This window comes from Podarcis tiliguerta, assembly GCF_965153285.1.
Source record: "Podarcis tiliguerta genome assembly, chromosome: 13".
Classification (NCBI taxonomy): domain Eukaryota; kingdom Metazoa; phylum Chordata; class Lepidosauria; order Squamata; family Lacertidae; genus Podarcis; species Podarcis tiliguerta.
This window is the reverse complement of record NC_139546.1, coordinates 51274211-51286764: the sequence shown is the minus strand read 5'-3', so window position 1 is coordinate 51286764 and position 12554 is coordinate 51274211. Positions and strand designations below refer to the sequence as shown.

The window sequence follows — 12554 nt, the reverse complement described above, 5'->3', positions numbered from 1 at the left end:
CCTAGATTACTGCAAGGATTTATCAGCGATTCCTGAAGAGTTTTGTGCTCTTCTCTCTTGGCTTCTGAGTTTGTTTGTTTTACTTTTATGGAGTGGAGAGCACACTCAAATATATAAATATACTTTCCTGCTTGGATTTTGGCTGACTGAGTGGGATACGCTTTATGGATTGTGAACTGTAAAGAAGGAAGGGGGTAGAAGGAAAACTGGAATTGTGAGATATAGACACACACACGGTGGTACCCCGAAAGTCAAATGTAATCCGTTCCAAAAGGGAGTTAGACTTCTGAAACATTTTATTTCCAAGGCACGGCTTCTGATTGGCTCTTGGAATCGGAAGAGCCAATCGGAAGCCGCTTGTCTGCTGCGCTGGATGTTTGGCTTCTGAAAAACATTCGAAAACTGGAACACTTACTTCCGGGTTTTCGACGTTCAGGAGCAGAAATGTTCAGCATCAGAGACAATAAAAAAACCAAGGTTTGGCTGTGTGTGTGTGTGTGTGTGTGTGTGTGTGTTACACACACACACACACACACAATATAATTTAAGATCAGGCATGTCCAAAGTCTGTTTCGGGGCCTAATCCGGCCCACCGGTCGGTTTAATCCGGCCCTGTTTACTTATAAGGGTAAAATCCGAAAAAAGCTCAACTATGGTTGGCCCTCTAGTTGGCCCTCGCACATGTTCACTTCATCAAACCTGGCCCTCTTTGAAAAAAGCTTGGACACCCCTGATTTAAGACGGATCTTCGAATCCTTTCATGGAATGGAAATGGACTAAATAACAAAACAAAAAGGAATAAAATAGCGCACATCTTGACAAAGCAGAAATTAGACAACATTTGCTTACAAGAGACACATATAAAAAGACAACATAGAAAATTACTAATAAATAAAGGTCTGGGACAAGAGTTTATCTATTCTGATAAAACTAAAAAGAGAGGAGTGATGATGTATGTTAACCCCAAACGAGATCCTAAATTCACCTTTAAAGATGAAGAAGGCAGAATGATGGCTATTGAAGTGAGACTAGGTGGAGGACCAATTACTGTAGTGGGAATTTATGCCCCCAATGAACAGAAAACGGGTAGTGCTGAGGGGCGACGGGCGATTGGTTGCAGCCGCGAGCACGAGATTCTCAGTGGCGATAGGGCGGGTGATTGGTGGCGGTGTGAAGGGCTGTTGGCGATTGGCTGCCGTTGTGTCAACTGGGTGGTTGATTGGCAGCTGCCGGTGGTGATCGGGCAGTCGATTGGTGTCTTCTGCGACGCATGCAATTGTCAGCGTCGGGTGAGCAACCCCCCCCCCAAAGCTCAACAACTCTTGGCAATCTCCTCCCATTTTCTTAATTTTGAGTCCCCCCAATTTTGAGTCTTATACGTGGGGGCGTGTTATACATGGGAAAATACGGTAATTGGCCTATGGTGACTTAAGCATCCATTAGAACGTCAATTTGCTTTTTTATCAAACGCAAACAATTCTTCAAGCAGAATAGACTATTTATAGGATTCGAAAGAATTAACAACCAGGGTAAAAAGGGTAGAAATTCAAGCTAAGACACTATCTGATAACAATGCCATCTTGATGACAATAACAGGTGAGAAATGATCTTCGTTTAGGTGGAGGTTAAACAATGTGGTGTTGCAAACTGAACCAACTGTGAGTAAGGGGCAACACTCTCTACAATAATTTTTTGACCTGATTTAAGTGTAGTGTGGGATGCTAGTAAGGCAGTGATGAGAGGCTTCCTAATTCAACCAAACATATTTTCATAAAAGAGAAAGGGGAAAAAGAAACAAGAGATATTAGATGCTCGACTGAATAAAGAGAAGGAGTTAATCGCAAAACCAAAAAAGATGTATGTCAAGCAATTAAACTCCTGCAAGCACAATTTTCGGTGTTAGTTAATCAAGAGATTGAGATGAAAATTAAATGAATGAAACAGAACATTTTTGAATTTGCTAATAAACCTGGTAAATGATTAGCATGGCAACTCAAAAAAGAAAGACAATCAATAATATTGTTGACGAGGATAAGCATCTGACTAGCCAAAAAGAGATAAGGAAAGCATTTGAAAAAGAAAAAAAAATCTGTATTATACCGTTGTGAGAAGGAGAACTTTAAAAAAATGGATTCTTATTTAAGTGACTGTTGCATACCCCGGAGTATCTAAGGAAAACCAGCAAATTCTGAATACACCTATATCTTTATCGGAACTGCAAATGGCAATAAATCGAATGAAGATGGGAAAAGCACCAGGGCCAGGTGGACTTATTGCAATTTATTATAAAAAGATTCAGGATCCACTTAGAAAACCACTTAAGGTGTGATGGCCTGGGAATCCGATTCAGAGGCTGAACCAGAGGAATCCCAGCCTGTACAGGAGTCCCCGCCTCCAGGGCCGGCTGAACTCGGGCAGGGCCTTGGATCTGAAGCACCTGCACCTGTGCCGGATCCTCAGGAGCAGGCACCAGGTGAATCCACTCTGGCTCCGGAGGTGGTTGAGGACTCAGTGCCTACAGGTGCGCCTCTCCCAGCCCTGTCAGGGGAAGGTGAGTCTCCCCCTGGGTCCAGTAACCCTCCAGTCTCTCCTGAACTGCAGAGGCTCAGGGCAGAGAGGCGGAGGGAACTGGTTTCTCCCAGGAGGAGTGCTCGCCTTAAGGCCAGGAGAGGCGGGTCTCCTGGGGGCCGGGACCGCCCCTGGCCTCAGAGAAGATAAAGGCCAGTCAGCCCGGTCCCAGGTTGCGGGAGCAACGTCGTTGAAGAGCTGTTTCGGCCAGCACCCTGTCCTGTTCCTCGAGAGTTCCTGTCCTTGCCCTACTCCTCGCCCTGGACCCCGCTTCACCCGTGGAGGACTGTCTGCCAACCCTCGACTCAGGCCCTGGACCTCGCTCCACGGTAACCTCCCCCCTGGACCAACACAGGCGCTCATCTCGCTTTATTGGCCGAGGGAGCTGGCATACAGCTTCCGGGTCATGTGGCCAGCAGGACTAAGCCGCTTCTGGCGAACCAGAGCAGCGCACGGAAATGCCGCTTACCTTCCTGCCGGAGTGGTACCTATTTATCTACTTGCACTGGTGTGCTTTCGAACTGCTAGGTTGGCAGGAGCAGGGACCGAGCAACGGGAGCTCACCCCGTCGCGGGGATTCAAACCGCCGACCTTCTGATCGGCAAGTCCTAGGCTCTGTGGTTTAACCCACAGCGCCCCCCGCGTCCCTAGTAGTAGTAGTATACTGTCCTATATCCGCAGGTCTCAGGGCTGCGACCAGCACATAAGGACAGCATGAGCAGAATTTTGGTATGGGGGTAGTCCCAGCCTCACGGAACGATGCATTCATTACTTTGATCCCCAAATAAGACAGCGACTTAACAAAGACCAAAAATTACAGACCTGTTTCATTGCTGAGTGCAAACTATTTGCTACAATCTTGGCTAATAGATTGAAAAGGACATTAACTGAGGCAGTCCACGGAGAACAGGCTGGGTTTTATACCAGGCCGACAAAAGAAAGACAATATCAGAAATTGTCAGGGAACTACCATCAGTGCCGGAGGGAGAGAGCGAAAGCCAGAGGGATTCCAGAGAGCATCCAGGGATCGGGAGGAGCAGCCCATCTTCTGGGGAAGAGAATCAGCGTAGCACCAGTGGAGAAGGGGGGCAGATGGGGGAAGCGGTGAGGCGGTCCCATGACTCCTTGCTGGGGACCAGAAGGGATAGTAGGGGTCCTCCGTTGCCCACGCCCTCCCTGCGCAGAAGGCTTCCGCGCAGAGAGGGTAGGCGGAGACTAGGCGTCAAAGAACTTTGCTGGAAGAAGTTTAAGAAACGCCCACTCACGGATACTGTCAGCCACAGGTGAGTGGCTGTCCGGACAGAAAAGGTTCACTTTGGCAACCCAGCCAGGTGTTTGCACCCAGCCGGGGAGATAGGCACCTGCTTACGCACGAGCAACCCCTAGAACCATTACAGAAATGTAATTAATTTAATAGATAAATGAAAAATAGGCCGCGCTAATCTTTCTAGATGTGGAGAAAGCTTTTGATAATATTTCATGGTCATTTATGATCAAGGTTTTAGAGAAATAGGTAATTCTTTCGTGGCAGGAATTAAAACATTCTCTACTGATCAACCTGCAAATATATTAATAAATAATAATCTTTCAGATAAGTGCCAGATGCGCAATTGTATTATGAGGCAGCTTGTTTGTGTTGGTTAAAAGAATGGATTGTATCGGACAATGCAGACATTTTAGATTTAGAAGGTCACGATTTAAAATTCAGCTGTCATGCATGTCTTTGGCATGGGAAGGCTAAAATCTATGAGAGTTTTTTGAACCACAATCTTAGGAAGTATCTATATGGAGTCTGGGAGAAATAGAAAAAAACTGCTGGAAAGAAAAACACATTTATGGTTCTCTCCCACTGAAGCAATTGCAATTAAGAGAGTTAATATGGACAGATGATGGGTGAGTTACAGGGAACTGGGGGCAGTGGCGTAGCGTGGGTTGTCAGCACCTGGGGCAAGGCAAGTAATTTGTGCCCCCTAACCCGTGGATTTTAGCACTCGAGTGCGAGCGTGCCCCCCCCAGATGTTGCGCCCGGTGCGGCCGGCCCCCCCCTGCACACCCCACACTACGCCACTGTCTGGGGGGCAGGAGACCCAAACTGAAATCAATGGAAAACTTAAGGAGTCAAGTTACGGATTGGTTGCAATATCACCAAATATATGAAATGTTTAAATTAGATGGGAAGAATGGATTTCTGGACCAAAGCTCACAATTTGAAAAGGAATTCTTACAAAATAAGGATAAACTTCTGCCTAAAATGTATTATTTTTTTATTAGAATGGGAAACAAAAGACGAGCTAGTTAAAGTTTCAATGAGACACTGGGCAATAGATCTAGGACACAATGTAGATCTTAACCTCTGGGAGAAGCTTTGGAAAAGCAACCTGAAATTTACTGCAACGAAATTAAAAGACGCCTGCTCCTTGGGAGAAAGGCGATGGCAAACCTAGACAGTATCTTAAAAAACAGAGGCACCACCTTGCCAACAAAGGTCCGTATAGTTAAAGCCATGGTTTTCCCAGTAGTGATGTATGGAAGTGAGAGCTGGACCATCAAGAAGGCTGATCGCCGAAGAATGGATGCTTTTGAATTCTGGTGCTGGAGGAGACTCTTGAGAGTCCCATGGACTAAGATCCAACCTCTCCATTCGGAAGGAAATCAGCCCTGAGTGCTCACTGGAAGGACAGATCCTGAAGCTGAGGCTCCAAGACTTTGGCCACCTCATGAGAAGAGAAGACTCCCTGGAAAAGACCCTGATGTTGGGAAAGATGGAGGGCACAAGGAGAAGGGGACGACAGAGGACGAGATGGTTGGACAGTGTTCTCAAAGCTACCAGCATGAGTTTGACTCAACTGCGGGAGGCAGTGGAAGATAGGAGTGCCTGGCGTGCTCTGGTCCAGGGGGTCACGAAGAGGCGGACACGACTAAAGGACTAAATAACAACATTTATTGAAAGAGAATGATTTGAAAATGATTCATGGATGGTACCTAACTCCGAGTAGGTTGGCTAAGATTTATGAAACAGAATCAGATAAGTGCTGGAGATTCAAAGATGTGGATGGAACATTCTTTCATATATGGTGGAACTGTAAAAGGGTAAAAGCATATTGGGAAATAATTTATAATGAATTGAAAAAAATGTTTAAAAGAATCCCAAAAAAGAGTCCTTTTTGTTGGGAATAACCCAGACAGAAATTCCTAGGTGTCAGAAAACCTTATTTATGTATGCAACAACTGCAGCCTGTGTTTCGTTAGCCCCAAAATGGACAGGGAGCAAAATGCAGAACTTGCAGATTTGACACATAGAATAAGAGAGCAAGAAGAACATATACCGTATTTTTCGCTCTATAAGATGCACCAGACCACAAGACGCACCTAGTTTTTGGAGGAGGAAAACAAGAAAAAAAATATTCTGAATCTCAGAAGCCAGAACAGCAAGAGGGATTGCTGCGCAGTGAAAGCAGCGATCCCTCTTGCTGTTCTGGCTTCTGGGATAGCTGCGCAGCCTGCATTCGCTCCATAGGGGAGAAAAGTGAGTCTTATAGAACAAAAAGTACGGTATTTAAAGAGGGGTGGGGACATTTATTGAATATATGGAAAATAACTGTATACAGCTGAAAACGCTGGCAGCACTAAGATAAATTCAAGAGAGTAAATACCGTATTTTCCCGTGTATTAGACTAGGATTTTTTAAACCAAAAAATTAGGGTTAAAATTGGGGCCTGTCTTATACACAGATAGTGCTGAGGGGTGTTTTCTTAATTTGGAGTCTCCCCAAATAGGGGGTGTCTTATACATGGAAAAATTCGGTAATTTTTGACGGCTGTAAAAGTGGAAAATTGATTTGAATGGTTATAGTGAAATATGCAGGAATGTATGATACATAAAATGAACCATGGAAGGAGAAGAAGGGAAGGCATTTGATATTTTAAAGTTTGTAGAATGTTTATTTTGAAATGTAAAATATAATAATAATAATAATAATAATAATAATAATAGTCAGTCCCCAAAGGCCTGTGGGAATGAAACAGTCTTTGCCTGCTGGCAGAAGGACAACCATGAAGGAGCCTGTCTGGCTTCTCGAAGGAGGGAGTCCCAAAGTCTGGGAGGAGCCACCACCGATAAGGCCCTGGCTCATGCCCAGCTCAGCCAAAGCTGGCTGAACGGAGACGGGGCCTAAGTCCCCCCCCAAGGGGGTGTTCTGTGGGGCGGGACCAGATCACGGGTACTTAGGTTGGATCCTAGGCCTGTTCAGTTTGGCCACACGGGTAAATAACTATTTCAAAGGTTTATTTGAAGGCAGCCCTGTTTAGGGAAGCTTTTAACATTTGATGAATTACTGCATTTTAATATTGCGTTGGAAGCCGCCCAGAGTGGCTGGGGAAACCCAGCCAGATAGGCAGCGTATAAATTATTATTATTATTATTATTATTATTATTATTATTATTATTATTTCCCCTCTGCCAGGCAAAACGGCAGCCACTGTGGCCGAATGTGGTTTGGATCGGGTGCAAAACTGTGCTGCCTTAGCTCACTCTGCTTTGCTTTATGCCAGTTTCTTGTGTGCGGGGTCGTTTTTCCAACCCCCCGAAACCCTGCGAACCCGCCGCCAGAACGCCGAACGAGCCGAGCGCTACCTTCCGAGTGGTGGGATAAGATGAGGAGGTTGACGCACGAGGCCCCGGCTCCTGAACCGAAGATGGTGATCCGTTCCGGGTCGCCCCCAAAATGCCCGATGTTCTCGTTCAGCCACCGCAAGGCCTGGATCTGGTCAAGGATCCCATAGTTTCCCTTGGCGGACTGGTCGCCGGTGCTCATGAATCCTGCCGAGGGGAAGAGAAGAAAGGAAAAAGCCGTGTCAGGAGGAGGAAGAAGAGGACGAGGGTCTAGGGGGAAAGGCGCGATCAGTGGCGTAGCGTGGGGGGGTGCAGGGGGGGCCGGCCGCACGGGCGCAACATCTGGGGGGGGCGCGCTCGCACTCGCAGCTCTCTGCCCCTACCTGGCTCACTCACTCTCTCTCACTGCAGTGCTGGCTGTGCGAATCCGATCCGAGCCTCCGGGTCGCCGCCCACTGTGGAGTGGAGGGTGCCAGGCGTGCGGTGCGGTGTGGAGAGAGAGCGAGGGACTATCTGGGGGAGGGACAGTGCAGAGAGGGGCGCAAATTACTTGCCTTGCCCCGGGTTAGGAGGCGCAAATTACTTGCCTTGCCCCGGGTGCTGACAACCCACACTACGCCACTGGGCGCGAATTAGTGCAGGCCGATCCACCTGCAGCCGACGGACCGTATTTTTCGCTCTATAGGACACACTTTTCCCCTCCAAAAATGAAGGGGAAATGTGTGTGCGTCCTATGGAGCGAATGCAGGCTGCTTGGCTTCAGCGATAGCAACGCGAAGCCTCCGAAGCAAAGAGGGAGCGCTCCCCCCGCGCTCCGGAGGCTTTGCGTTGCTTTCGCTGAAGCCTGGAGAGCGAGAGGGGTTGGTGCGCACTGACCCCTCTCACTCCCCTGGCTTCAGGGATAGCCGCCTGAAGCCTTCGGAGCGCAGCACAAGTTCCCGCTGCGCTCCGGAGGCTTCGGGTTCCTTTTGCTGAAGCCGGGAGAGCAAGACTCTCCTGGCTTCAGCAGAGAGGGAGAGCTGCGCAGCGCCCCTTCAGCCAAGCGGGAGGAGAAATGGAAGGGGCTCCGTTTCTCCTGCCGCTTCGCTGAAGAGGCGCTGAGCAGAGGGGGAGAATATTTTTTCTTGTTCTAAAACAAGGTGCGTCCTGTGGTCCGGTGCGTCCTACAGAGCGAAAAATACGGTAAATTTAGGCTGCGCATGTCTTAAAACACAGCCAGGTCGTTGCTTTTTCTCAATCCGGATCGAGGCTGGCTTGGGAGAAAGGAGGTGTGTGAAGACACACACACACATAAAAATAATCATCTTATAATATTTGTATTATTTATATTCCGCCCGTCTGGCTGGGTTGCCCCGGCCACTCTGGTAACTCTGATTTCCGGGGGAAACCACACACACACCCCTTTTGATGCCTCATATCCCTACTTAAAAAAAAAGAAACAGATTCAAATTCCCTCAACTTTCTAAGCATCTGAGTAGGCTTGTCTTTAATAATAATAGTAATAATAATAATAATAATAATAATAATAATAATAATAATAATTGTTAAGTTGTGGGTGAACATATCAGATGACACAGCGATTCTTCAAACAGCTCTTGTTTATTCACAGGCCAGAACAGAACTGAACTGAAGGGTTCAGCCAGCCTGCTTATATAGAGCTCCACGAGAACGCAACAGTAACCACTTTCTGTAGCTATCCAATCACTGAACGTCACTTTCAATTCCTTATTTGCATATGCGGACCTGAGTGAAAACTATCTACAGTATCCCCCTGCTGGCCCAGGGTGAGAACTTCAGTACATAACAACAACAACAACAATTTATTACTTTTACCCCACCCATCTGGCTGCATTACCCATCCACTCTGGGCAACTTCCAACAGAACAGAACATGTTTTTATTTTATTTTTTCAAAAATTATTTACTGGTTTTCACAAAATTATAAACAAACAAATAAACAAACAAACAAACATAAATTATAACCTTGTAAAAATTACACTTCTTAACATTGTTAAGTGACTTCCTCGCTTCCCCTTGGTTGGATTTCATTGCATATTCTTTTAGCGGTTTTCCAAATCAAAGTTCTTATAAACTTAACTTAATCACTTATCACCGTTCTAACTTTTCAATTCAGGATTAAACATATTAATTCAACACTTAACTTATATGAAATCCTAAGCCGATCTAGTACTTGCAAGCTATTTCCAGTTAGTTTAACTTAACGTATTTAACTAAATAGTCATTAAATCTCGTCCATTCTTCCTGATATTCCTCCTCTTTCTGGTCGCGGACTCTTCCGGTCAGGTCGGCTAGCTCCGAAAAATCCATCATCTTCATCTACCATTCTTCTACAGTTGGTAGTTCTTGCGTTTTTCACTTCTTAGCTAGTAAAATTCGAGCAGCAGTTGTGGCATACAAAAATAATTGAACATCTTTCTTGGGCAATTCCAGACCTGTTATTCCAAGAAGAAAGGCCTCTGGTTTCTTTCTAAATGTATATTTTGACATTTTTTTTTCAATTCATTCTAAATCTTTCCCCAGAAGCCTTTCATCTTGGGGCAGGTCCACCACATGTGATGAAAAGTTCCTTCATGTTTTTAGCATGTTTTTAGCGGGCTTGATCTCTTGCTCGCTGCCACACGAAGCGATCGGGTTCTTAAAAATGCGGAAAATGGGAATCAGAAGATCCCATAGCAGCGCCAATTCTTTTTTTATATATATATAGTCATTTCTTTCTTTAATAGTGCCACTGTATTCTGCTCTGGTCAGGCCTCACCTGGAGTACTGTGTCCAGTTCTGGGCACCACAGTTCAAGAAGGACACTGACAAACTGGAACATGTCCAGAGGAGGGCAACCAAAATGGTCAAAGGTCTGGAAACGATGCCTTATGAGGAACGGCTAAGGGAGCTGGGCATGTTTAGCCTGGAGAAGAGGAGGTTAAGGGGTGAGATGATAGCCATGTTCAAATGTATAAAAGGATGTCACATAGAGGAGGGAGAAAGGTTGTTTTCTGCTGCTCCAGAGAAGCGGACACGGAGCAATGGATCCAAACTACAAGAAAGAAGATTCCACCTAAACATTAGGAAGAACTTCCTGACAGTAAGAGCTGTTTGACAGTGGAATTTGCTGCCAAGGAGTGTGGTGGAGTCTCCTTCTTTGGAGGTCTTTAAGCAGAGGCTTGACAACCATATGTCAGGAGTGCTCTGATGGTGTTTCCTGCTTGGCAGGGGGTTGGACTCGGTGGCTCTTCCAATTCTATGATTCTTTCTTTCTTTTTTTATTAAAGATTTTCTTGTTTTACAGAAGCATGTGTAATGTCTCTCGTATTTTTTCTGTGTAACATTTTTACAAATCAGTTTCATTTGTTGAGACATGGGGGGGGGAGAGAGATGGGGGTGGGTCGGGTGTGATGTTTTTATTTTGCTTAATGTATGTAGGGTTTGGTGTCAGCATTGCTCATGCAGGTTCTCTGCTGTTCATTTGTGTTTCTTTGGTGGTGAGAGAGGTTGGGCTTGGCCTAGGGTGTGGTTGTTTGTTTGTGATTGGCTGTGGTGGTCTTTGTTTTCATGTGTGAGTGGGTGTTTTGGATCAGGTTAGTCATATTGATTTGTATGCTGTTGGTGGATTCTTGTCATTGTCTTGTTGGGCTGTGTGTGTGATAAAGGGGAGCCATACCGGGGTGAAGGTGTCTTCTTCTATTTGTCCCCGTGTCAGTTTCAGTTTATTGGTTAATTTTTCTAGTAGGGCTGTTTCCCATACTATTTGGTACCATTGTTATTGTTGTTTAGTCGTTTAGTCGTGTCCGACTCTTCGTGACCCCCTGGACCAGAGCACGCCAGGCACTCCTGTCTTCCACTGCCTCCCGCAGTTTCGTCAGACTCATGTTTGTAGCTTCGAGAACACTATCCAACCATGTCGTCCTCTGCTGTCCCCTTCTCCTTGTGCCCTCCATCTTTCCCAACATCAGGGTCTTCTCCAGGGAGTCTTCTCTTCTCATGAGGTGGCCAAAGTCTTGGAGCCTCAGCTTCAGGATCTGTCCTTCCAGTGAGCACTCAGGGCTGGTTTCCTTCAGAATGGAGAGGTTTGATCTTCTTGCAGTCCATGGGACTCTCAAGAGTCTCCTCCAGCACCAGAATTCAAAAGCATCCATTCTTTGGCGAATTGCTCCAGGCTTACTCCTCTCCAGTGTCTGGCTATGATGCTTCTGGCTGCTGAAAGTAGGTGGGTTATGAGTTCTTTGCGGTGTAAATGGGCATTGTTGTCTTGGAAGATGTTTAGTAGGGCCAGTTCTGGGGTGATGTCTAATACTTGCTTAGTTATTTTACATATTTATTGTATGGCTGTTGTCCAGAATCGTTGGATTTCGGGGCACTCCCACCACATACGGAGGTATGTGCCTGTGGAGGTGCACCCTCTCCAGCATTCCTGGGCGTATTAGTAGCAGCGCCAATTCTATCAATCAAAGCAGCTGCGTTTGGCAAAGCGACTTTGCAGATAAACTGGTCCCAAGTTCTTAAACATCCTCCGGCCCATCCTGGTTCCCCTCTGGATGTGGAACGGATTCCTTCAGGAGGTCATGGACTTCCCTTCCTTGGAGGTTTTTAAGCAGGGGTTGGGTGGCCATCTGTCATGGATGCTTTAGCTGAGATTCCTGCATCGCAGCGGGGTTGGACTAGATGACCTCTGGGTCCCTTCCAATTCTATGATTTTATGATTCCATGCTTCAAGTCCAACTGGCTTCCCCCTCCCCTGCCAAAAAAAACCCCAACATCTGGCAGGCACCAGGTTGCAGCAGAGGAGAGGCTGCTCCTGACAATAATAATAATAATAATAATAATAATAATAATAATAATAATAATAAATTTTTTATTTATACTACGCCCTCCCCGGCCAGAGCCGGGCTCAGGGCGGCTAACACCAATAAAATAAAATCGCAATAAAAACATAATAGGGGGGAAAGAGAGGGAGGAAAACAAACCAATTTAAAATACAGGTTAAAATGCAGTCTCATTTTAAAATAGCTGATAAATCAAGACCATTAGGGGAGGGAAACGTAAGGGTCAGACGGAGTCCAAACCAAAGGCCAGGCGGAACAGCTCCATCTTGCAGGCCCTGCGGAAAGATGTCAAGTCCCGCAGGGCCCTAGTCTTTTGGGACAGAGCGTTCCACCACATCGGGGCCAGTACTGAAAAGGCCCTGTCCCTAGTTGAGACCAATCTCACCACCTTGAGGCTCGGGACCACCAAAGTGTTGTCATTTGTGGACCTTAAGGTCCTCCGTGGGGCATACCAGGAGAGGCGGTCCCGTAGGTACAAAGGTCCTAGGTCTTAACTTTCTCACGTTCCCGATTCAACACACAACACAAAGGGAAGCTC

At 46.3% G+C, this 12554-nt stretch overlaps 1 protein-coding gene and 1 long non-coding RNA gene across 3 annotated transcripts in view; one reads left to right on the top strand and one right to left on the bottom strand.

Annotated features, from left to right (window-relative positions):
* LOC310663273 overlaps positions 1-12554 on the top strand; it is a 297785-nt gene that overhangs the window by 148880 nt on the left and 136351 nt on the right. The window lies entirely within an intron of this gene.
* NLGN2 (neuroligin 2) overlaps positions 1-12554 on the bottom strand; it is a 45201-nt gene that overhangs the window by 4643 nt on the left and 28004 nt on the right. For both annotated transcript variants that reach the window (XM_083410216.1, XM_083410217.1), the window contains one exon: positions 7201-7386. In XM_083410216.1, coding sequence (XP_083266342.1) covers positions 7201-7386 — 186 coding nt within the window. The remainder of the gene's footprint in view (positions 1-7200; positions 7387-12554) is intronic.